This window comes from Centroberyx affinis, unplaced genomic scaffold, assembly GCF_046629955.1.
Source record: "Centroberyx affinis isolate AG114_WGS23_722 - 3 ecotype Tasmania unplaced genomic scaffold, CSIRO-AGI_Caff_v1 ptg005644l_1, whole genome shotgun sequence".
Classification (NCBI taxonomy): Eukaryota; Metazoa; Chordata; class Actinopteri; order Beryciformes; family Berycidae; genus Centroberyx; species Centroberyx affinis.
This window is the reverse complement of record NW_027282841.1, coordinates 39,222-64,432: the sequence shown is the minus strand read 5'-3', so window position 1 is coordinate 64,432 and position 25,211 is coordinate 39,222. Positions and strand designations below refer to the sequence as shown.

General features: G+C 39.4%; 1 protein-coding gene across 2 annotated transcripts; it reads right to left on the bottom strand.

Moving 5' to 3' along the window:
* Positions 1-8,433: 8,433 nt before the first annotated feature.
* Positions 8,434-24,856, bottom strand: apip (APAF1 interacting protein). Of its 2 annotated transcripts, none has more exons than XM_071547069.1 (8): positions 24,481-24,856; positions 16,543-16,611; positions 14,916-15,016; positions 13,110-13,158; positions 12,814-12,931; positions 11,345-11,480; positions 9,267-9,434; positions 8,434-8,914 (listed from the first exon to the last, which is right to left on the bottom strand). In XM_071547069.1, exons 1-8 carry the CDS (start codon positions 24,769-24,771, stop codon positions 8,815-8,817), a joined length of 1,032 nt encoding a protein of 343 aa, XP_071403170.1. In that variant the 5' UTR covers positions 24,772-24,856; the 3' UTR covers positions 8,434-8,814. The 2 variants fall into 2 exon arrangements, with proteins under 2 accessions (XP_071403170.1, XP_071403171.1); XM_071547070.1 differs by lacking the exon at positions 24,481-24,856 and adding an exon at positions 18,304-18,443.
* Positions 24,857-25,211: the final 355 nt, after the last annotated feature.

Here is a 25,211-nt window from a genome sequence, read left to right as displayed (position 1 = left end):
ATCTATGCTTTTAAATGAGGGTTCAATTTCCAAAAATTTCTGCAACCTGGCTCCCGAGTTCCCATTATGATGCCCTAGAAGTCCAGGAAGCAATTTCAAAACTTTTGAACTCCTGTGCCTTTGGATAGTCTTGCCACCCTCTCCGGGTCTGCAGAGGAGGCTTCCACACCTTCCAAAACTGGTGAGTTGGAGTCAGCGGTTGTCACTAAGCAGGCTGTCAAAGAGGCTTCCACAGCTACATGGTCTGCCTCAGCCTCAAACGTTGCGGATAAGCATGCTGCCTCAGCAGAACAGGATTAGACTAGACATCAAATTCCTACCTCTGCACCTGGGGTTCCTCTTGTAACCACATGTGCCATGAAGGTTACACTGTGATTTGGCCTCAAACTGGCAGGCTTCCATAGCAAACCTGGTTTTAGTCCCTACCTCTGAGCCCATCAATCCTACTGCCATCAAATCTATTATTGTGAAAAAGGCTTCTACACCCTCCAGTGGTGCTCTAAGTGAGCTGGCCTTGGACATGACAACCCCAGCCTGTACCAATTGTGCCACTGAGGAGCCTCCCTCCTCAGATCTTTTGCCCCTAAGAGGACTGTGAATAGTAACAAGGATGCCATTGGACAATTTCCCACCTCAGTTCCTGCGGATCCTCATGCTGCCGTATCCACGTAAGTAAAAGTGGTCACCACAAATTTCAAGGATGTTTCCATCAAACAGGCTTCCAACTCGGAAGCCTCCGTTATAATAGCTGCCTTAGAAATTCAGGAAACCATCGTAAAAGCTCTAATCTCTCCTCCTGTGGATGTTCTTGCCACCAACTCTGGAACTGCAAAGGAAAATTCCACACCTATTAAACCCAATGAGTTGGACTCAGAGGTTGCTTTTAAGCAGGCCATCAAAGCAGAGCAGGAAACTTGTGAATAACTTCTTACCTTTGATCTCCTGGGGGCTATTGTCACATTTGTAAATTTAAATGAGAATTCTTAACATGTCAATGATGATTTTTCCCCAGTGTTGCTTCAAAGGTTGCCACTAAGAGTCCTGGAAATGCTAGCAAAACTTCTGAACTCTGTACCTGTGGATTCTCTTGCCTGCATCATATGTGGGGGAAAAAGAAATCCACACTTTCCAAAGCTGGTGTAGGAGAGGTGGCCGCAGAGTGTGCAGTTAAACAGGCTGGTCAGAGCAGATCAAGATGCCAGGGCAAAACCAACCTATGCTTCAACAGATCCTCCTGGCATCACAAGGTTAGGAATTAGAGTTGTACAGCTGCATGGCGTAATATGGCCGCAAACGATGCTTAGAAGCCTGCCATCAGAGCAGAACAGGATCTCACCAGACTACAATTTAATGCTTCTGTACCTGTGGATCATCTTGTCTCCATGCCTACCAAAATGATACTTTCAAATCTATCCTTTGCTGAGGAAAGAGATTGCTCCTACTGTGAGGGAAGAGTCCAGAGCTGTTGCTGCTGTGGCCACACAAGGTTAATTGTACAAGTTATTGTGGTGAATAAACCAAACCACCCAAAATGTTTTCAGACATAGAAAATTGCACCCTAAGAAGGAATAATATACTGAAGAACAATGACGTGATATTAAGTCACAAAGGGAAAGGATTCTTGAGTCCACCGAGATCTCATTATCCAACAAATATAATTACCAGCAATTAGCATATGTAGCTATGAATTCTGTCAGCTACTCTTAGTAAACAAGTAGGATCATGATATGGTGTTACTTTATCTACTCTAAGAGTTTTGTAGTAACAGATTTGTAGTAATTTGTAACACCTACACATTCTATTGCCACTCATGATTCGTGAAAGATAAAATGTTTTTAATTGTATTTATTAATTTACTGTACCGGTAGATTTCTGTTAGATATATACAACAATCACTGGAGCACTTGAATGACATTATCCCCGTAATACCAATTTTTACCAATTACTGACTCACATAACTTGCTAGCTAAATGGCATTTGTTGGGGGATTGGGTTGAAAAACTGCAAGAGTGTGCAAGAGCTGTCATAACTGGTGTCCTTCCATGACAAGCCAGTACCTCTTTAATACATCAACACTGTCCTTTCCTATATGTTTTCCCACTCAAAATAGCAAATATGCTATTGGAGAGAATAGTCCCCAGTAAAGCTGGTCTACCATTACAGACTCAAGAATTTAAAAACCCACAGAGGATTACACCTAGAATCAACCTGTTTGTTGTCTGCTCTAGTTGCTTGGCGCCTACACCCTATGTATGACAGGTCAATTAAAATGTTTGAATTAAGTGGAATTAAAATGTAATTACACAAGCAATCTTTTTAATGTTGACCATGTATATTGCTTTTAATCGCTGGGAGGAAAATACAGAAAAATATCACTGAACTACATCAGTGAGCTTCAAGTGTTTATGTGTGCATGTGTTTATGTGTGCATGACTGTGTACGGAGTAGCTGACACACATACGCTTACAGTACTTATGTTTGAATGTCAATAATATTAATTTATATCACCATTTGGCCTGTCACAAGGCTTTTACTGAAGCTAAAAATCATAAACACATTTACACTTTAATCAATATCCTCAAAAATATGGTGCAGCAATGAGTGTTCCTTTTCTCCTGAGACATGGGTGCCAAACACTTTAATACAACTTGAACATAATTTATTGGTTGAGAGCCGCCACTACAGCACTTCAACTGTTGTGCATCCCTCTATTGATTTACAAGGCTGAGGAAATTAACATTTTCTGCATTGCTTATAATGAGATGCCCTGCATGATTACTAATAATATGTGTTCCACACAAGACTGCTAATGGCTCGAGTGATGAAGGAGAAGAGGATCCAAAAAAAAGTCTGCGATTTCTTGTATAACCAGGCGACATACTGTGCATAACATTTAACATTTGATGAACAAACTGAACTGAAAACAAGCTTCTCCAATGAGATCAAACAGAAATGCAAACAGGAGCAAAAAACTCTGCAATGCATGGGACTCGAACCATGTGCCATGGTGGACCGAGAGTATGCAGATTTTCGTTCCAAGCCTACACCAGGTGATTTCACTGATTACCACACCTTCAATCAGAGAGGAGGAACTAATCAGTGAGATCACCTGGTGTGGTGATTGGTTTGAGACCAAAACAGTGATACGAATTTGTATTTTACGTTATGAAGTGATATGACATTTGAAAAAAAAAAAAAGTTTATTTGCCATATGCAAGATCCATACTTCCAGAGTAAATGTATAGATACCCCTTGCTTGGCCAGAATAAAGCAGAAATTTATGAGCAACAAATCAAGAAGAACTATATCGCCTATTGCCTGGCTAATATAAATCCTTGGCTTACACCCAGTCCAACACATCTCATTTCCTCTGTAATCACACTTTGTGGAGGCTATGGTGTGTGACTTTTCAAGTTCTTGCACAGGAATTGGCAATGAGGCATAGTGATGAAAGGAGTCTCTGTAGATTCCACTTCCAATTGTCCTTTGCAACGCAGTCAGAAACAAAAGATTCCCAGAGCAGATGACACCGACAAGAGCCAGATTTGTTTTCTTCCGTGCCATATACAGTAGCATGTTCATAGACTGGTCAGATGCAGTCTACGGCAGGAAAAAATAATGTTGTACGCATACATATGTGTTTTAACATTATACACTATCAGTCAAAACACACCACATTTTTCTTTATTTTTACTATTTTCCACATTTTAGAATAATAGTAAAGACATCAAAACTGAAATAACACAAATGCAATTATGCAGTGACCAAAAAAGTGTTAAACAAATCAAAACTATCTTATATTTTAGATTCTTTAAAGTAGCCGCCCTTTGCCTTGATGGAAAGGCAAAGGCTTTGGAAAGAAATTCATACATAGGCATCAACTTCACTATTTATATTTGTATAAGAAACACATTTCAAGCATTTAAGCATAAGCCTTTAGATCAAAATGGCTTTAAGATAATGAAAAACATGGTGCATTCGATCAGGTGTCCACTGGTAGTGTATATGTAAAGAGTGAGACAAAAACGATAAGATTAAGAGAAAAAACAACTGGCGGGTAAAGCTGGGCCAGTCAATTACACAAACTCTTCTCTAACCACTAACATACTGTCGGAGCACCACAGGGGTGCGGCAACTCTCCAGTCGTCCTCATCACTTACACAACAACTGTGCAACTGCAACCAGGAACCATTACATCATTAAATCCTCAGATGACACGGTCTTGTTGACCCTGTTCAACAACAACAAAAAACCCCGCTGTACCGAGCCAGTGTGAACAGACCGGTGCAAACGTGTGACTGGAATACACTGGAACCTTCCTGTATCAGGTAGGTGGTTCAGACTTACTTACACTTTGCAAGCTGAACAGGCACAACAACTAATTTGTGCCAGATTCAACAGGCCTCCTGAAGAGACAAGGAAGACTGAAGGAGGGGTGGGGGGTATTCCATTAGTTCATCAGCTAGCCTGTGCAGTATTCTGTGGTTGTGTATTGTTGTCTTTCTTTGTTTGTTGACATGTATGCATCTTTTTTATGCTGGAACGCACTTTCGTTGTGCGTTTCGGGAAGCGCAGCTGAAATATTCATTCTGCAGTGGTGCAGCACCTACAGACACTAACCACCTCCTGCTAGAGACCATGTGAATTCAGTCCTAAGGTTTAGAATTACTGGACGTATCTTATTATGATGAAGTATCAACACAAAAAAAAAGGTTTTCGAAACGCAAACTCCACTGGAACTCTACATGGGTGGACGAACATGAAACCAAAACTAAAATTACTTCCAAGCAACTACTTCATCAAATTACACTGGAAACAACAGCTGCAACAGAGAATGAATAAATGTAATGCATATTTCATGAGATATTGACTGCTTAAATAGCATATTTTAATGGCACAATCATTTAAAGTCAAAACAGAAAACAAAACCCTTACCACTGGTATACCAAACAAAGCTATACTGCTCAGACGCAGATTCATCTGAGTGCATTAAATTTCTCATTTACTTGGTTGTTTCACTGAGTGGTTGGTCTGGGTTAACACCATAGACTGTAAAAAAAGATGAATGCAATTAATACCAGCAGATCAATATTTAAAGGTGCTACCAGTGGAATTTAAAACTTGATGCCTTTAGTGACATCTTGTCCCTTAGTGGTAGTGTTTTATATCAATGTCGCAAACACGACTCGCCCGCTCCCCCTCTCTGCAAAGAGAAGACAAATATGTATACAGAAGATGAAACACATGATGCAAATTGAATAACAGAACTGGAATAAACGTGTGTAAGGAGGTGTAAGGAGTGTTACAGTCTTGCTAAGCTTTGCAACTGCAATGGCTTATGTGCATGACAAAAAAAAAAATATTAGATTGAGCTAGCAAAGCGATTTTGTGTAACAGGTGTAGAATTTATTACATTTGCCTAATGCTAACATAACAGCGCTCTCTTACCTCAAATAGAGTGACGCATTGCTCGCTCGCCCAATGTTACGATCTCACAATGTGTGTTTGTAACTGCGGTGGCTAATCTATGTATGACAAAAAAATATTTTTTGATAGCGAATATTTTACTTTACTTACTTACTATTTTACAACTAGGCTAGCTAGCAAAGCAGTTTTCGCATAAGATGTGTGGAATTTATTTTATTTTTTAAGTTTAACATTTTGGCTAACAACCGGAGCCGGAGCAGTATAGCAGAGTGGATCTGTTCTTCTTGACAATAACATTGAGTGAATGATGTGGTTATCCTGATTATTCCTGGTCTGCAGTAACTTCAACTACAGCAACAGTTGATGCTGCACACCTAGGTGCTGTGGGACTGGACAGCATATGACTTGCATTTGTTTGCCTATGAATAAACTGAGTGAGACAGTCCTCTTCCTGTTTTGGTTGAAGCTCTTTTGTTGAAGCTCCTCCTTTGTGCCGTAAGTCATTCCTGCACAATTTGCGGGAAATCGCATGGGGAACACCAAAAAAATACTGCGAGTGACATATAGAATAAACCAGTTTTCACAGGTATATGGTCTCATTTTTCTACAGCCATTATACTATGCTATCCAAATTAATTTGAGAATGATATATTGAGGTTAATATTCTACACGTAAGGGCTACAGTATGCATAATGTTCATGGAAAATCGTTTAGGCTGCTGAGTGGTTCAACACTGGTTTCTTTGTTTCGGTTGACAGACATTTTTGGAGTTGACAAGCTTTAGAACGGGACACTGAAACATGAGCTTAAAGGTTTGTTTGCATTTGTATTGTTAAAACAAACTGAGTTCACCTGGGGAGGATTTTAGGAAAAGGGTAGGCTATTAAAATAAATATTAATGAATATAGACATAAATAAGTGATGTGGAGGGCTTACTGTTTTGGTATAAGCAGTCCCAGTTGTGATCAAACCTGTAACTCTGGAAATGTTAGTGCCATGATAGTCTGACTTTGTCTCTTCCCTGAAGATTTTAGGATGCATTATACGGATTATTCATTAATTATTTAATCATTCTACTCGGATATTTGATATGTAATGTCTCTGATTATAAAATAGACATGTTTTTTTTGTTGCTTTTCATTTCTGAAATTTTGTCATTATTTGGTTTTATGTAATAGATCATACCTCAGTAATTCAGCTTCCCCGTTATTAGTATCTTCTTCTTAGTATTCCTTCCAAATATCAGTTGGCACCACCAGAGATACTGTAGTTCTAAATGCAGCTACTACTAAACTGTGCTATCATTGTTCTTTTGTTTTTTATTGATTTGTATTGTAGACATGTTTATGTCAATCTCTGCCCTAATAAACAGCAAAATATGTTCTGTCCATTACTTGCATAGGGCAAACAAAATGAAGAATTTGCTCATCCAATTTCAACTAGATACTGAAGCACTGATATGATTAAAACATGTTTGTCACCTGGCTTATCATCATACAGTCCTTTGAAAAGAACACAGCATTCACAAAATTAGTCTTAAATTAACTTGTTCCCACTACACTCCATTGCTTTCATTATCATTATTATTATTTTTTTTTTAATCTCAGTTGCTAGTTTATGGGAATCTAATTACAATTCCCAAGGATCACATTGTGTTATGTGCATGTCTTGAATTTGATTACTCTTGGAGAGCTCAGATCCCAACACATTATCACTCACTGTGAAGAACACTGAACCCGTCTGAGCAGAACGTGTCGTGTGAGCTTTACAACATTAGTTTCATGTTAAGGGCCGATATTGACGCCTCACATTTCCTTTGCAAGTGAATTTACCAGGAGAGAATCCCTTGGAAATCAGACGATGAGTAATCTTGGCAGTGTTAGCCCAGCAAGAAAGCAGGTTTTCTTTGTTTCTGTTTTTAAAGAGCCTGCGGTGTATTTGACTGCGCTCTATCTGTTTTGAGTGAACACAGTGGAGGAGGCAATGGGACGGTGGCAGCAGAGGGAGCTTGTTAAAAGAAGAATAACTCCAGCTTTCATGAGAGATGAGTACGCAGGAGACCGGAGGCATGCTGCGGAGCGGTCTACAGGCTCTGTCTGTGATTGCCAGCAACTAAATCACTAGCCGACTGCTGGAATGAAAGGAGAACAATGTCCGTGGAAACAGCAGGAGTCCATTTACACTGCACTGTATTTTCATGGGAAGATGTCCTGGCAGTTTGACTGACAACATACTCTTATTTGTGTGGATGCAATGTGTATGAAACACAGTCAAAAATAAACTATGTGTAACCTTTGGAAATTAAATTTGAAGTTTTAATGTGTTATCCTAGACAATATTTACAAACATAGCAGTATATGAGTATTTTTATAAATTTGCTCATAAACTAAACTCAAGTAAGGTCTTTTGCTATTTTAATAATCCGTAAAGTTTTGTAGCTTCCACAAACAATTAGCCATCATTCTGTCTGCCTCGCATCAAAACGTCAGTTAAGGATGAAAAATTATTGTTTTGAATCCCACATTTTGACTTTCTGTGGTGAAGCTCCCCCCCTCCCCCCATTTGAATTCAGAGCTGGGCTTTTAAAACAATTATGGCTGATGTCAGATTTACAGCAACTCCTCTGTTAATATTGCTTTGATTAGAGGTTTAAGCTGGCTATCAAATAAACCCTCTCACATTTTGTTTCTTTTGTTGTGTTATAAATATTTCAGAATGCATCTCATGAAGACTTTTTTTTGTCAAATAGAATAGAGGAATTTGTCTGTTTGTTGCTGTCCTTTCAAAAAGCTTTTTGAAGCTGTTTTTTAACCGAACACAATGAGCAAAACATCAAGGCAGGTGTTTCTTTGTTTGTTTTTTAAACAAAGACTGGATTTCCACCTATAAAAACCTAACATTTAGAATTTTGGATTAGGGATTGGGGACTTTATGGCGGGGGAAAACCTAAAAGAAAACACAAAAAAGAATAATCAATACACCTACAATTGACTGTATTTACATTGCATACATTTTTATTGATCAAAGCAAACGCGACTAAAATGCATTACAGACCAACTGAGATGTGCAGTATGTTCATGCATGACATACTGAGACTGTGACTCAGTGCAATCACAGCTGAATAGGAAAGCGTCTGAACCCGAGGACGTTGATTTGACAGCCGCTCGCTCAGGAGTTACCCCACAGTGCTAAGCAGTATACCTCAAGTTGCCTTCGGATCACAGCCATTCAATCTCATTCAAGTCTCAATCTGCTCTTACCATCAAATTCCATCAAATTTGAACCAGACCGGTCTGAAAGGCAAATGATTACAATGTGTTCTCCTGACTGAACTCCAGTGACCTTTCGGCAACGAATGTCTCTCAAAAAAAAGCGGCAGCGGCAGCGTCAGACAATTCCCTTCTCTTCCATTGGGAGGGCCGAGGGATTCAGTCCACACTGCTTCATCTGGACGGCGATGTCGAACAGGTAGTCGTAGCATTCACACCTAGAAAATACAGCAGTTTTGTGAGTTGGATGAGTGAAATACAAAAATCTTATGTGTGAAGAATTTCCACCTCATCTTCTTTGTTACATAAACAAAAACACACACACACACACACACAAACTATTCATAGTATTCTGTTAAATCACCACATGGCCATCTTGGTATGAAAACAACAGGTGGTTGTAGTAAATAAACAGGTGATTGTAATCAACTGACAGCCACACCCAATGATATTGGTAATGTGTAAACTAAAACACTACACTGGTGGGAATTCTCATGGGAATACTTTGAATATTTTCAGTCAGTCAACAAGATCAAAGAAGTGTATTAGTGCTCGGAGGCAAACGCTCACATGGTCTTGGCTTTTTCCCAGGACTCGCCCCACACGTACACTCCGTGTCGGCGGACGAGGACCGCACAGGATTCTGGGTACTCCTCCATGGCCCGAGCCATCCGCTCTTTCAGGTCCCGCTCCTCTGGGGTGTTCTCGATGATGGGCACTACCAGGGTGTCATCGTACCTGTGGGTGCAGGGTCTGACATTACCATCCTTCAGTGCCAAACGGCAGTAAGATTTATCTTTGGTGAATAAATCAGTTACCACACTGGCTGGTAAATGTCTGAGGCAATAACATTTTAATGCTGTCTCTAATATTCCTATGAAAAACATATACTAATTATTTTGGATAGTAAAAAAAAAAAGTACAATTTGGTTGTGGGTGTGTAAAAACACAAGGAACAAACCAAACATAAAGGCAAACAAATAATAATAATAATAATAATAATAATATTAATAATAATAATAATAATAAAACTTAATTTGTATAGCACCTTTCATACATAAAATGCAGCTCAAAGTGCTTTACATTCGAAGCACTAAAACAAAAACGAATAAATATGGCAAGAACAAATGAATACAACAGCATAAATGAAAATAAATTGAAACCAATTAGTAGAAATAAAATTAATAAAATAAATCAAATAAAAACTTGTGTAGGCACAAGATAAAAATGAGTTAGCTAAAAGCCTTCCAGTAAAGGTAAGTTTTAAGCTCATTTTTAAAAATGTCCACAGAGCTTGCCTGTTTGATATACTTGCGCAGGGCGTTCCACAGTTTTGGTGCATAATACATAAAAGCAGCTTCCCCGCTTTGTTTGTGGAGTACTCTAGGCACGATTAAAGGACCAGCATTCGAGGATCTAAGGGCTTTTTGTGGTTGATAGGATATTAAAATTCAGAGATGTATGAAGGTGCTATGCCATTAAGTTTGTAGGTAATTAAAAAGACTTTAAAATCAATTCTAAAAGAAACAGGGAGCCAATGCAGTTCAGCTAAACAGAGGAGTGATATGCTCTCTCTTCTTGGTCTTAGTTAAAAGTCTAGCGGCAAAATTCTGTATGAGTTCGAACTTCTTTATAGACTTTTTTGGGAGACCAGTAAATAGTGCATTGCAGTAGTCTAATCTAGTAGTGATAAAAGCATGAATTAGTTTCTCAGCATCCTGTTGTGTTAAAAATGGCCGTACTTTGGCAACGTTTCTCAGGTGGAAGAAAGCTGTCCGGGTCACTTTACTAATATGGGGTTTAAAACTTAAATCCGAATCTAAAACGACACCTAGACTTTTAACTTGTCTGGTGAGCCAGGCTCACCGAGCTTACTAAAAAGGGTGTCTCTCTTTGATTTTGGTCCAAGTAAAAGTACCTCTGTAAAACCAACATTGTTATTGTGTGTTTGTGCGCAACCAACCTGTGTTAGGATTATGTGATCAAGAAAGTAGGAGGTGTCATCCTGTACCATTGTGCTAAACTGCATGCCTCTAACATGAGTCATCAAACAAGATTTATTGGCTGGGTCAATTTTAACCATTCATAACCAAATGAGTTGACTAATACTAGGTAACATGTTCCATCTCATAGGAAATTGAGCAAACAAGTTTGGAGTATGGGAAAGAAAAGAAATCGGGTTTGAAACCTTACTTAACATTTTCCTCAGTTTTTAATCACTTTAAGTTTAGCTCATTGGTCAAGGACGGTGAAGTGGATAGAGCATTTTTTAGTAATGAATTGGAATACACTGATAAATGCCAATGAGGCTAATTTTCAATGCCATTTTTCCTATTTTAATTTGTATGCACAACAGGTACAACACTACCAACACATTCTCTGTAAACTTGAAATGCCAAATCTTAAACTATAACTAGAAAATAGTGAATCACAAAAAAAACAAGAAACTAGGCTACAGTGAAGAGAAAATCAAAAATACATGCAAGAAAAATGAAAGGGAAAATGGAATCGTGAAAATAATGGAAAACAGAGATCGTGCTCACAAGTTCCAAGATACTGACAAGAACACAGACTTTATTCAGAGATGAAAATGCTTGGAAACTCTTTGGAGTCTGCTAATTCTTGATGCTCCAGACTACATTACATACCGATGGTTGGTGCCTGAGGTGCCCTTACGAATCCCCTTGATCATCTCCTGGTGCGTTATCCTGAACTCTTTGCCGGGATACAGCAGCGTTGCCATGACAGCAGCCTTGGAGTGGGTGTGGATAACTGCTTGTGCCTCTGCATTTTAGCATGGGAAATGCAGATTTAGATTTTTGTGTTCTGTCAACTGTTTGTCTTCTCTTCGTCAGTTGTTAATTGCGACAAGGCAACAGTAAACATGTTGTCCCCTACGAATGATGCAGGCAGCCCTTGGACCAATCAGGAACCAGATGCATCATGCCTCCAGCCTTCATCAAAACCAGGCCGGATCGTTGGTGGAGCAGTTATGGCCTTTCAAAGTTTAAAATTTTGACCTTTAATTATAGCGTCTCCATCGGGCCAATCATTTCCATTTAAACACCAGATCACAGTGCCAAAAAGCACCATCCCTCCAAGTTGAATCAAAATTGCACAAATGGTGTCTGATGTCACATAGGACTTTAAAATTTTGACCTTTAATTATAGCGGCATCATTAGACAACTGTAATGTATGACTCATTAACTTGCATTCTATTCTAGATTTTGAACTGATATTATCTAATATTATCTAAAGGAATACATTTTCACAAACCAGAGCTTCCCCAAGGACACTGAATGGAAGACCTTGATTTTGTAGACTGAAGATATGCTTGTCTTAACTTCAAAATGACCGGATTAACAGCTACACAAAATGTATCAACAAGGAAAAAGGAAAGAGTCCATTATTAATTTGACAAATGTGTTTTTATCACTATTTGTCACATAATTTCTTAGGACAAAAAACCATTCCACATGAAGTGAACATAATTTTTTTTTTACGAAACTTAGGAACTTTCATCAGAATTTGACATTTCCATTCAGAATTTGCATTAGAAATACTAGTGAAAACCCACAGTCATCTTTTCTATGTTATCCAATTCATTCTCTGCGCAGCAGTACATTATGGAGTGTGTAATGTTGGGTAGCTGCGGTGAAACGACAAAGGTCTGGAGAAATTCTCATCATAACGGGATAATGAGACCTTGCTGAGCCAAAGGTAGCACTGATTGGCTCAGAGTTTGAAACAGGATTTTCGCACAAGCCTCCAGAAATAGCGCTTCTGGTTTGTTTTTTTCTGCCTGGGTAGATTGATAAATTCAGATTATTGTATTGTTATTGTAGCGATCCAACTATTAGGAAGTAACTGTCCATACGAGTGAAATAGTTTTCATTTAAAAGCCAGAAAAGGCAGTTTCTCGGCCATAGTCCGCAATCACGTCAGTATTGTTTCGCTAGCAGGCTACCTGTAGCCACTTTTTGGGTGTTTGTACAGTTTGCTTTGCCGCTTTTTTTTACCCAACTATTCAAGACAAAAGTTCAGTGGCATTCCCTTCTTGATCGATTTCATCACTAATTCACAGAGAGTGGTGGTGAGTGTATAAGAGAGTCTCACCTCTCATAGTATAGGCGTTCATAAAAAGCGGGGTACACTGGCTCTTCTTCAACTTCTTCCAGGCAGGCGGACAGTTGATGTCCCTCTCCTCCACGTCACACACAAACATGTCTTCTGGCTGAGTGACAGAAACAGGAATAAGGCATGAGCTAATGCACACAGCTTCTTATGTCCAAAAACCTAACATGCTCATCTTCATCATCAGAATCCCACTTCATCAACACTTTGAATCAATATCTCTGATGAGTAGAACAAAGTTGCATGCTGTGGACAGGAAAAATGCTCAACCTGCTCACCTGTATTCTCTCTTTCTGGACCCCTGATGGTGCAATGTAGATCTGGTCTCTATAGGTTATACAAGGAACAACATGAGTATATCAATATCATTGAGAGGGATGAGGACAATTGAAAAGGGATGCCAGTGTCATTTTCACAGGAGACAGTTTGTTATGAAATGATGGAGCATCATGGCCTTCCAAAGCCGGCACGAAACTGGACTCCTGTCAGCTTTTTCTTCTTTGCTTCAAAGAAAATGTTATGGTGTTTGCCAAGCTCAAACTCCATGACTAAGACAAACTGTTAAAAGAAATGCTCACGAAAGCCTTTTCAACCATCCATAAAGAACCCAATCCCAAAGGCAGTTATTAAAAGTATTTTTTTTTTTTTTACTTCTGTGACAGTGTTTCCCCTAGATTTTTTTTTTTTTTCTGACATATTTCCCTAACCCACTGTTTGGTCATTGGAGGATAGTTTTACATCCTAGGGCCTTGGCCAGCGAACTTTTTATAAAAACCCTGAGATCAGTAATGTAAAAATCAATAGATTTGCAGTGTAAAACAGCCAACTTCACTTGATCCCCTCAAAGTTCAGCACTTTTTTGTCTGAAAGTCAAGAGCCTCGACATTTTCCCATTGACCTTAGAGTATAATGCCATTTTACTCTTCTGTTATCTGGCATCATACCTTTTGTCTCTAAAGGAGTATTGATCTCCAGTGCAAGGCTTGGCAAGGCCACTCCAGACTCCAACTCATTTTCAGAAAGGCCAATGCAACAGTGAAAACAAGTGCTTCCAAACTCAAAACTGAGATGACAGATGTCTGAATATATATTTAAATGGCCACATTAAAAATGGCCCAAACTAAGCCTCTCTTGTATAGTCCAGTTATATTAGCTCTCGTTAGCTGTTTTGAGCACTACATGAATACCCGCACTGCCAAGAAAAATACACCCAAGGTGGATGTTTCAGGAGAGGAAATAAATTGGAAGTAGTAATTAAAGCCAGATTAAGAACTGATATAGCAGTTTGAGAAAGGCTTAGTCTGTAACCATTTTAAATGTGGTGTAAAGCACAGCAGTGGAGATCAATACTCTATTCCAATGGCTTGATTTCCTTGAGAATGCCAAGGTATGATGCCAAATCATTTAACAATGTAGTTCAGAGAAATTCTCCTTTAAATGATTTTGGCACTTTTGAGATGCAGAATGTTTCTGTCTATCTGAATGAAATAGCAGCATACATGAAGCTGAAGTCAGGAAAATCCAAATCCAGCTGAATTTCTCTATTGACTTTCATCTCAAGGAGGATTCCCAGTGTTATAGCTATTTCCTAATCTCATCAGGTTCCTCTGTTAGCCTACATAAATGGCTGCTGATCCCGATTTCAACCAGTTCATTTCTCATTGTGATATTGTAATGGGTGGTGCTTACTTTGTAGCTCCCATGCAAAACAATACAGTCCAAAGTTGTATCTAAAAAGCCTTCAAAAGTCATCAGTTTGTATATGCATTGTAATTCATCATGGCAAAACCTCAGCCTCGATTTGCACACATTACCAAGACAGCGATGTTAAAACTGACCTCACATCAACCTCATTGCATATTTTGAGAATTTTGGGGCCATACAAATTCTTTTCGTGAAAAAAATCTCCACAGCAGTATTCAACAAACAGATTTTGACAAGCCACTGGGAGCTATTAGTTAAGTCAATGTGAAATCAAAATGTATGGTGAAGCAGTGGAAGAAATGTAAGTAATCTGAGTGGAGATTGGGAAAAAAAACAAAAAAACAAATAAACTTTAATAGAAAATAAATCTGCATACAAACCCTCGTCTCAGACTGATCCCACCACCTGTCCCCGTCACCCATCCCAGCTGGTAGAAGAGTCGGCATAACTCCGGGATGAGCACGCGAGGATGCTCCTTGTCCTGCAACAATCACACAAACAAGAGCTGTTGAGACACGTGGTATTAGCAACTTAAAGAGACAGATCCCCCCTTTTTTAAGAAGCCTATGTAATTTATCATGAACTGGGAGACCTTTCAATCCATTTTAAAAACACTTCCCTCAACAAGTTTGGTTGTTGAGGCAGAACTTATCAATTCAAGTGGAAGTCAATGAGGCCTGAGAATCTTTACTCTGAAAAATCACATGTACATTTCAAACTGTTTCCTAACTCTTGCATAAGAAGTGTTACTACATTTTTAGACCCATCGACATTCTCTAATATTGCAAACAAATAGATAAACTCTTAGACACTTTATTAATTCCCAGGAGGATGCTACAGTGTTGTCAGCTGAATAAGACATTGCAGCCTCGCAACATTGAATTTTGTGGAAGCGTCTCTGCCGGGAATCAAACTCTGGTCTCCCACTTGAGAGTCTGCAGTCTCACTCCCTGTGGGCCATGTGAGCCATAAAGTGGTGAACAGAGCGGCTGACCGACCGACCGACCGACCGACCGACAATACCATCCATAAAAATATATATAATAGGCCACACAAATATTCAAAAGTACAAATATGCAACTCTGGAAAATTGGATGATTCATATAATAACACATTTCACAATGTCTCAAAAACCAAAACACTAACAGTCTGTGAGAACTCCAAATCAATGTTGAACGAGGCAACACTAACGATGTCATCTCCCGAAAATGCTGCAGCCCCACTCACTGCCAGTCAGTAACAAATATAAGTCACCTTGTTATAACCACTAAATGTAGCGCCCCGCCTTGAGACAATCAGTGCAATTTCAAAAATGCCACAGGGAAAGTGGTGAGAGCACCATCCCCATGTTTAATCAAAATCCAATTAGTGGTGTCTGACATTTTATCAGCAGCACATGGATGAACAAACAAACAAATGGAAGGCGATCGGCCCGTAGTTCTCACAATTTCCCACGCGATTTCATGTGGTTCTACCTGTGACTAATGCATTCCAGCAGCTGGAGCAGGAAATGAGTGGAAGGTGGCAGTTGAACTCAAGTGGCATCGCTATCGTAACCAGCTCTATTACTACCAGGATGGCCCTTGGTCACTTGCTGGCAGTGAGTGAAATTTGATCTGGGGGCTCACCACCACTTGACCCAGAATTGTTAACCCACTAATTGTAGGACAATGTTACCACTCTAACCTAACAATAATTTATATAAATAACAAAATAACAAAAAAATCTGTGTGTCTCAGAAATATAACCATTATTTAGGCTATTACTCCTTGTTTACAAAAAAAAAGAAAATATGTATTCCTGCCTGATACTATAAAATTCCAAAGCTTTATAGTAGTGTTGCAGCACTACTTCTGCATCTATGTAATGGAAACACCAAATTATCATAGAATATAATCAATGCATAGATAATTACTGCTGTCAAAGTTAATTGATAACCTATATATTTTGTAGTTTCCCTCTGAGACATCTTTGGATGTCTCACTTTTTTTGACCGATTACACTTGCCTGTTTCTCTGCAGACTCTTGACCTGCATCTTGGAAGCCGTTGCTTGTGCCACACACAGACGACATTTCCTGAAAGGAAATAAATAATAAGAATATGAATGACATCATAGTGCCAAAAAAAAAAAAAAGTAATGTCTGATGTCTGGAAAGTGGTTGTTGTAATATTGATTTTAGTGTCACATGAGACAGAATTAGTGCTCTTAAGGTGTTAAGATTGAACAGAACAGGTCAAACTAATGAGCTGCTTTTGAAAGGAAAAAATATTTAAGAAATGTCATGGAGCATTTGGAATATGCAAATATGGCCTTTGGTTTCAGTTTTATTTATCTTTTGCTCCCTGTTTCTGTGTTCTGTTTTTTGGTTGTTGTTTTTTTTTAATTTATTTTTTTATCCAGGCTCTTCTTGCATTTCTTTTTTCCTGACAACAGTTTCCCCCTTTTGTTAACTGCGATGCCACAGCTACACTGGAATGACGCATTTCAGATTGTAGCCTGTGTATTTAATATGATAAAGTATTGTGAAAGTAGTTCTTATCATTAACTTCTGATGAGCAAAGTTTGCATTTCACCTCAGATATAGTCAAAGTAAAGGTAAGCCCACACACAAACTCACATGCTTTTAATGATTAAAGGTGATTAGTAAGACAAAATTGCCTTTTTTTCCTCCCTGGCTGTGGTACATTGTATTCTATATAGATTATCTATTACAACCAGCAGGATGTTTATGACAAATATGATTAACTAGCCCCAATTCAGGCTGTTTTCTCTTTAAGTGTGGCTGTTAGGCCTAGGGTGGATTTTTGATTAAGTATTTCCTTGTTCACATGCAAATTAGACTACACGTCATCACACAGCTCGTTGAACTAGACCAGAGACGGGGAATTATGTGCCATGGAGGGCCAAGGGAATGCACAATTTCATTCCAACTAAAGTCAACAGAACAACAAGTGATTTCCACGGAATAACACACCTTCAACAGAGGAGGAACTGATCAATAAAATCACCTGCTGGTTGGTATGAAAACCTGCATGGCACATGATTGCCTATCCAAGACGTCAAATTAGGATCCACTCATTATTTCAGCATGCGTTCAATCCACCAAACAGTGGCTGTTAAAACGTCAATGTCAGCTTTTAAATCTGGATCGCCAGTTATTCGTTTGTCTTCGGGGAAACCAGAGAGACGCCCCACTCTCTGCTGCCTGCATTTTTAAAAGAATTGTATCGATCGATAAGACCTACTTTTGTGGTTTGTTTGTATGCTGAAATGAATGGATCCTACTGAGGTATATAGGGCGTTTGTTTGCGAGCAAGGAAGCATGAAACTACCTTCGGCATGCATTTTGAGATGAAGCACACAGCCACATACCTAGAAACCGAGAGCAGTCGGGCTAAGGTTATAAGATTAACCGTTGTTGTTTCACTCTAATAATACTTAAATCTCGATTAGTTAGTTCACAGTTACCCTCACTAGTAATGAGAGCTGCGGTTTACAAAAACAACTCATGCCTTTGCAGCCAGCACTAGCTTTAGCTGAAATAAAAGTTTCGTATTAAGACCTCCACACACAGTTATGTCAGTTATATAGAACATACAGTAACTGTGGTTAAGTTAGTTAGACGAACTACTAAGTTAACTAACTAGTACTAACTTGGACGAAGGAAGCAAATAACGTTAACAGCTAATTGTGTTGCGGCATGACTGCTGTGGTTTAGCCTCTTAAGCGCAAGTATGCAATGGGAAATATATACATAGGCACTTACCTAGGTTTTTTAAATATGTTGTGAAGCCTGGTAAAGTATGCAACCTCGCAAGTACTAAAGGTATATTTTCGTTGACATGTCGTCATCAACATGCGACAATCAGAAAATCCAAATGGACCTTCTGTTCTTTAGAGATAACCGTAAATGTGCCTGTAGGGAAAAAATGGATGGGTCATGGGTGGACGGGTTTTCAATCGTGGTGGTTATTTGCCGATGGTATTTTCTTACATACTGTGAAGACTATCCTCGCTGCTAGTGCATGGACATGTTGATAGTCACGTTCTATGGTCACGTCCATGTCCTCCTAGTAGGAGGACATGGACAAGGACCTTTTTCATAATTCTCACTAAATGATAGCCGGAGGAAACATTAAAGTGTGTCCACACGAGTGTGAGCATTTTTGGGCTATGCTTATTCATGTCACCCCATCTAATTAAAAACATATTTTACAAAATAACATCATCAAATACCTAATAAACCAATATTATTCCATCCTCAATGCTTGACAACGTTAAGCTATCTAAAATTTACTCAGTGTTTTAAGGTGGGGTTTTCTTGTAACAGCTATTTTTATATGATCTTATTGCATGTTACCATATTTTATTGTAGTTTTAGTTTAGACAAAAAGAATAATTAGAAAAGAAAGAAGGAAAGTGCTATTTACTTATCTATTTAAGTGAAGGATTTATTCCTTCTACAAGTGGGTGAGCAGACCAGACTGCTTGATATTCTGTCCGATTCTTTTAGATTTGAATCAGTTGTCCGATATGCATTTGTGACAGGTAGAGAGCACAGGTAGATCCCTGTCCGTTTGTGTGACATACATACGATCGATGTGGGTGGCTATCAGTCCAGACTGATCCATGGAGCGAAACAGAATGTGAGGTCACGTGGTCAGGATGGTCTTACCAGGCGAGTGTTCTCCTGTGCTTGTAGCCGACGGTAAGCCTAGTATGCTAGATGAGTGATATTAATTAATGATAGCAAATTAATGATAGCAGGTTCCAAACGATTTCACTGACTGGTTCACCTTATTATAGGTTTGATCAGCCTGGACCCTTATGGCTCCCATTAGATTGGGACTGAATGGGGACCAAGGTAACGTGTTTTCTTTCTTCTTGGTTTTAATGGTTTTGTTGGTTGACTAATGGTTATCCTCAAATAGGGATGATCCAGCAATGCCAAGCCCCAGTATAGCACTCAGAGGAGTGTAGGAATTCCCCTGTCTCTGATTCTCTGTCTCTGACTCCGGTTACAGGGTGGTGTTTTGATGTGCCAGAGGTATTTTCCTTTTTTTTTTCTAGTTTGTGTAATGTTGTAATGGTCTGGATTTCAAACTACAGTAACTATTGTATTTTGTTTCTTTTTGTAGGTTACTGCCCCTGCTGTCATGCCTTAGTTATATTTATGGTTTGGTTTTTCATTTTGCCGTAAGTGCCTGACGTGGTCCGGCATTGCCACTTGTGTGGTGGTAGTGTGGAGCTACCTCCTGTCTGGTCTGGGAATACCTTTTTTAATTTGTTTTGTGTACTTTTTCATTTTGTTTAGATGACAAACCAGCTGTAGGTAACTGCCCTTTGTGGACCCTGAGGAGAGTTTGGCCATGTTGACAGGGACTGGCAGCGTAGGGGGGCCCTTCCCTGAATCACTTGCATGCTATAGAGTTAAATTTGCACTAAACACCTTTTGCTCACCTTTTGCAGTGTGTGTGACCTGGTCACACACACGTGTGGTGTGGTACGTCGTTGACCTTGTCCTGTTAGCAAGTCTTCCCCTATCTTCGGCCTCCTCCCTCAATTCTCCACTCCCCTTGGGTACGCAAATCCTCATTTATATAAGAAATTCTCCATTTTTGTACTTTACCCATTTTAATATAACAATCTTAAAAGACATATTTTTATATTGTGGTTACAAATAAAGTTATTTTTCCATAGCAGCTTCCGGTGTCCCTCGTTCACCGGTTAACGTTTAATAAATAAACTTTTTTTTGTGAGCTTGAAACCAAGTCTCTGTTTCATTACAAATGTACCTGTGTGCATTTCATAGAAAAGGAGTATTGCATAGAACCCTGGGGTGCAATTCCCTAGGTGGTGTAGTCGGTAATTCAAGGTATCAAAGCCCCTAGTAAGCCTGGTCACACTTTCTTGGAAATGTACAATTAGGCCCACTGCTACCTCTAGAATCTCAGGAATCAAAGTTATTACATTTCACAGACGTTTGGGCATTTAGTCTCAACATGTTGTGTTATCTGTAATTTGCATTTCCTTGGATCCCTATCTGGGGGAGTCCCCACTTGCTCAGTCTCTTCTATGGAAATCAGCCACTCCTCATCGCAGCACGGCTCCAGCTTGGAGCTCCAACTCTTTTTGCGTCAGAACAACAGCTGATGGGGTGGGGTGTCTGCGTAGACCTTTGTGTATATTAGGTTCTCAGCGTTGCCAATCTTGGTCTGGTACATGTGTAATACGTGCTCCAACTGTTCCAGCATTTCAAATACAGGATAATAAGGCCATGGTAAAACAGGAGTTGGCCAAGAACAGGCCACAGAACAGCAAAGGCATGCAGTGTTACTGATAACAATAACAAATATTAGTAACAATAATAATAAACTATATAGCCTACTGTTGTGCCTTCTCAAACAACCATTACAAACAAATAAGGTAACAGATACAAAAAAGTGGAATAAAAAAGTAGGCCTAAACAAAGATAAAATGAGAATAAAATAAAAAAGGAGACTTACAAAACTAGACAGACCCTGCTGTGTTAAAAGTTATTGGTAAAATCTTAAAATCACTAACTAACATGCAACCAGTGTAGAGCTGCTAAAATGGGAGTGATATGATCCTGTCTTCTTGATCTGATTAAGACTTGCTGGCACATTTTGCACTAACTGCAACCAGGAAATGAATCTCTGACCAAAGCAGGAGTACAGGGAATTACATAGTCTATATGTGAGATGAAGGTATTGATAACTTTTTCAAGGTCCTCAAGGGATAAAAAAAAAAAAGACTGTATTTCAGAAATACCTTTTAACTGAAGGAAACATGACTGAACAACCATCTTACTCTGATCATTGAAAGTCTGAATGAAATACCACACCCAGATTATTGGCTACAGGCTTAATGTTGTTGGACAGATTTCCAGTATTGTCTTGAATCTGGCTGATGCAGTTTGGCGGGCTAAACAAAGCAATCTCAGACTTATTTCCATGAAGCATGAGGAAATTTTAGGATATTCAGCACTTTATATCTGAAAGCCAAACTTTGAGTGCTGGAGTCTCCTGGTTTTATACAATATATACAGTATATGTACATCATCTGCATAACAGTGAAAATTAATATTATGTTTACAGATGATATAACCAAGCTTAAGCATATAAATAGAGAACAATGGTGGGCCTAGGAGTGACCCTTGTGGAACACCATATTTGAGAACAGCTTTAGAAGAAGTGGAGTTGCAAAACACAACAGAGAAAGTTCTATTCAGAACATTTAAACCAATTAAACACGGTGTCAGTGACCCCTATTCCGATCAAGCTAACATCAAGGAGAATCAATTCATGAAAGATATTACCTACGAGGACTCAACTTTTTCCAGTAGCTTGGCTAAAAATAGCAGCGTGGAGATACATAGCTCTGTAATCGTTAAGAGTGAGTGGATCCAGGTTTGTTTTATTTCAGTAGAGGTTGGACAATGGCATGCTTTAAGTAAGAGGGGACCATACCAGAGTTCAATGAGCTATGTATGATAGATAGAATGTATGTGCGAATTCTACCAATGACCTCTTTGAGTGAGAAATTCAGTTTGGATAGTGTCCAAGGAGCATGATGAGGATTTCAACTGTGAAATGATGTCTACTGACTATAGGGTCTCCATGGCAATTTGCTGAAAAGTGCTGGGGGAGAATCTGGCACCTAATATTCTCCACCTTATCAGAGAAATACTCCAGAAGCTCCTCACTCCTTTCTTGGGAAGCCTCGGTAATTTTATGTGTGGCAGAGTGGGGGACAGGACTCAATCTATGACTCTGAAGAGGATCCTTTTTAGAGTTTTTTTAGAGACAGAAAAGAGAGAACAGTGTATGCGGCGCTTACATCCTTGACACCTTCCTGATATCTTGTCATATGATCTTTTAGAATGTCCAAATCAATTTGTAGTTTATTGGTTTTCCATTTGCGTTCAGCCGTCCTACAGTCTCTCCTTATTGGGCTTTGTGTGTTCATTTATCACCCTCACTGATGACACGATTCTGTCATAAAACATTCAAATTCATTAACATAATACAATTCATACAGATGAAAGATTTGTCAGATAAAGACCCAATATGTATTAAAACAAACTTAACAGACTTATCAACAGTGTATGCATGTAGAGCAGGCTGTCACTGAATACAGATCAGATTGTCCATCCATGTGAGAGAATGCTAACTCTCACATGGCTCTCTATTGATCTACCAATGAAAGTTGAATAAAATGCACTGTATTCACCTCTCACCAGCTAATGCCAGTTGTGTTCTGTGCTTTTTGGCAGCAAAGTAGGATTTATTAAAGATTCACTAGTTTTCTGGGCTAGAACCAGCTACTGTATACAGTATAGATTTGGAGGCTCCAGGATTGACCAGCGGTGGGGCAGGAGGATGGGGAAGATACTAGGCAATTCAAGTCACGTACACACACTCACAAATGCACTCAAGAGCACACCCCCATATGGGAGGTAGTATAAAATCAATATTTTTTTTTGTCACACAGGCATAGGTGTACAGGAAGTACATAAGGGGGTTTACCCTCCAGTGATGAGGGTGAGTATGGCAGAGGTGTGGCTGCCCACCTTCACCATCTGGGGCCATCTGTCTCTGTATCTGACCCTTACTTTGCTCACAAGCTCAGAGGTAATCATAGGGTTGAAACTTAGTCAGTAGACACATATCGCTGTCCTCATGTCAAAACCTCATAACTCCAATTTTGGTGATTGTCATGTTGTCACTTCAGTTAAAAGATTACATTTTCTGGGGTGTCCTGGTGGTTCGGTGGTCTGGGGCGCGTGCCATGCCTTTGTTGCATGTCATCAGCCCTCTCTCTCTCCCAGTCTTTCCTGTCTTTCTCTACTTTGAGCTGTATAGTAATGCAAAAAAAAAAAAGATTACATTTTCTTCTATAGGTTCAGAAAAATCTGCCATTCTCTGGTTTATATAAACCCTTTCAAACCCCATTGGATAAACTCAAAATTGCATAGAAGCTAAAAACAACGCTGTTTTTCTTAGCTCCTAAAACATTGACATTTTTGAGATGCAAGGTTTTCACCCAACGGCGACAATATGTATTCCTCTTGTCCAGGTGAGAGACGGCAGTGGGAAGTGCTACTGTGGGTTCTGTGGGTCTGTTGGGCCAATATGCAAACTGAGGTGGGTATGTGGTAGTGGCAAAATTGAGGTGATGAGAGCTACGACTAGTTTCTCTTGATACCTCATTATAATAGACATGAGTGCTGCAGGGGGGCACAAGTCACTGAGCTCTGTTGCCTTGGGGCTTTTGAGGCAGGAGTGGCTGCAACGGTGGCTGCTATGAAACATGGAATGACAGCCAGGCAGAGAGGGAGGTGAGAGTGAGAGAGTGAATGTGTTCGTTACCATGCCTACTAATTGGTCTGCACATGCCCAGAGGACAAAGACATGAAGTTCTGCTGCTTTTCAAGTGTTTACACATTTAAACATTTGATTCACTTTCATTATGACGAGCATGTATGTGTTGAGTGTGTGCATGTGCGCCGGTTTTGGAATTTGCAAATCTGGTATGTGTGGATGCTGCGTGTGTGCGTATGAGTGTGTGTATGTGTGAGTGAAAATATGAACTCTGAAAATGATCCCTTTAAAATTCCTTTATGTGCAGGGCTACATTCATTAGGCAGCATACAGTAGATTAGGCCTCATGTTCAGACCATTGCACTCAATTTTTTTTTTTAATTCAGCCTGTCTGTGAATTTGCTTGTATTTTTTGAGAAAATAATCTTAACACCAGTGATAACAATGAAGCTAAAGTTAGGGGCCAGCTGTTCAATGCCTTATATCAAGGCTTGCATTACTTATTAAAAAATGAAAATGTTCAAAGTGAAAGTGAAGTATTGCTCCATGCCCAAAGTATCTCAGATCACCCCAAAATCAAACTTCAGTCATCTACTCACCCTTATGTCAATCAAAACTCCACTGAAGTTCATAGGACCACCAAACACACAGCAAGTTAGCTCCCGTAGTTCAATCTCAGCCTTCTCCCAAACAATTGAAGTTAACTGCCATCTTTTGACAGCTCCAAAGAAAGCATTGGTGTCAAATTTCTCCAAACAGCTTGTGCAGCGTAATCCAAGAGTAATCCATAATAGCATTGATAATGAAGAAAATATAGGAAATAAGAGGTAAACACTGGACTTAATTTTGGACTCACAGTGAAATCGTTTGACTGCAAAACACTGTTCCATCAAAGACAATATCACTGTAATTTTAGTCTCTTGAGACTAAAAGACCTGTTGTAGCATTATGTGTAGACCCTGTTCTGCTGCCTAGTCTCAGTAGCCATCCAAACTGAATGCATGATTTGAACCCTGAATTACTATATCACTGCTTTGCATAATCACTGAGCTCACTATTGCTGACTATTGAATGTTTGTCAACATAGGATTTGTGTAATGGAACCTTGCCAATATTCGTTATGGGTATTATATATTTCCATCGTTCTCAAAAGCATACATGCAGAGCAAAAAGTGAAGCTGTTCTAGGTGTGGAGTGCAAGACCGGACAGGTGCTCACCCACACTGAGTTTGCTGATTAACATCATTCCCACTGAGTCATAAATGACGAATGTTGCAGATACCAAAACCTGCCCCATTTCCCCAGGCTATACCCATTAAATGACGCATCA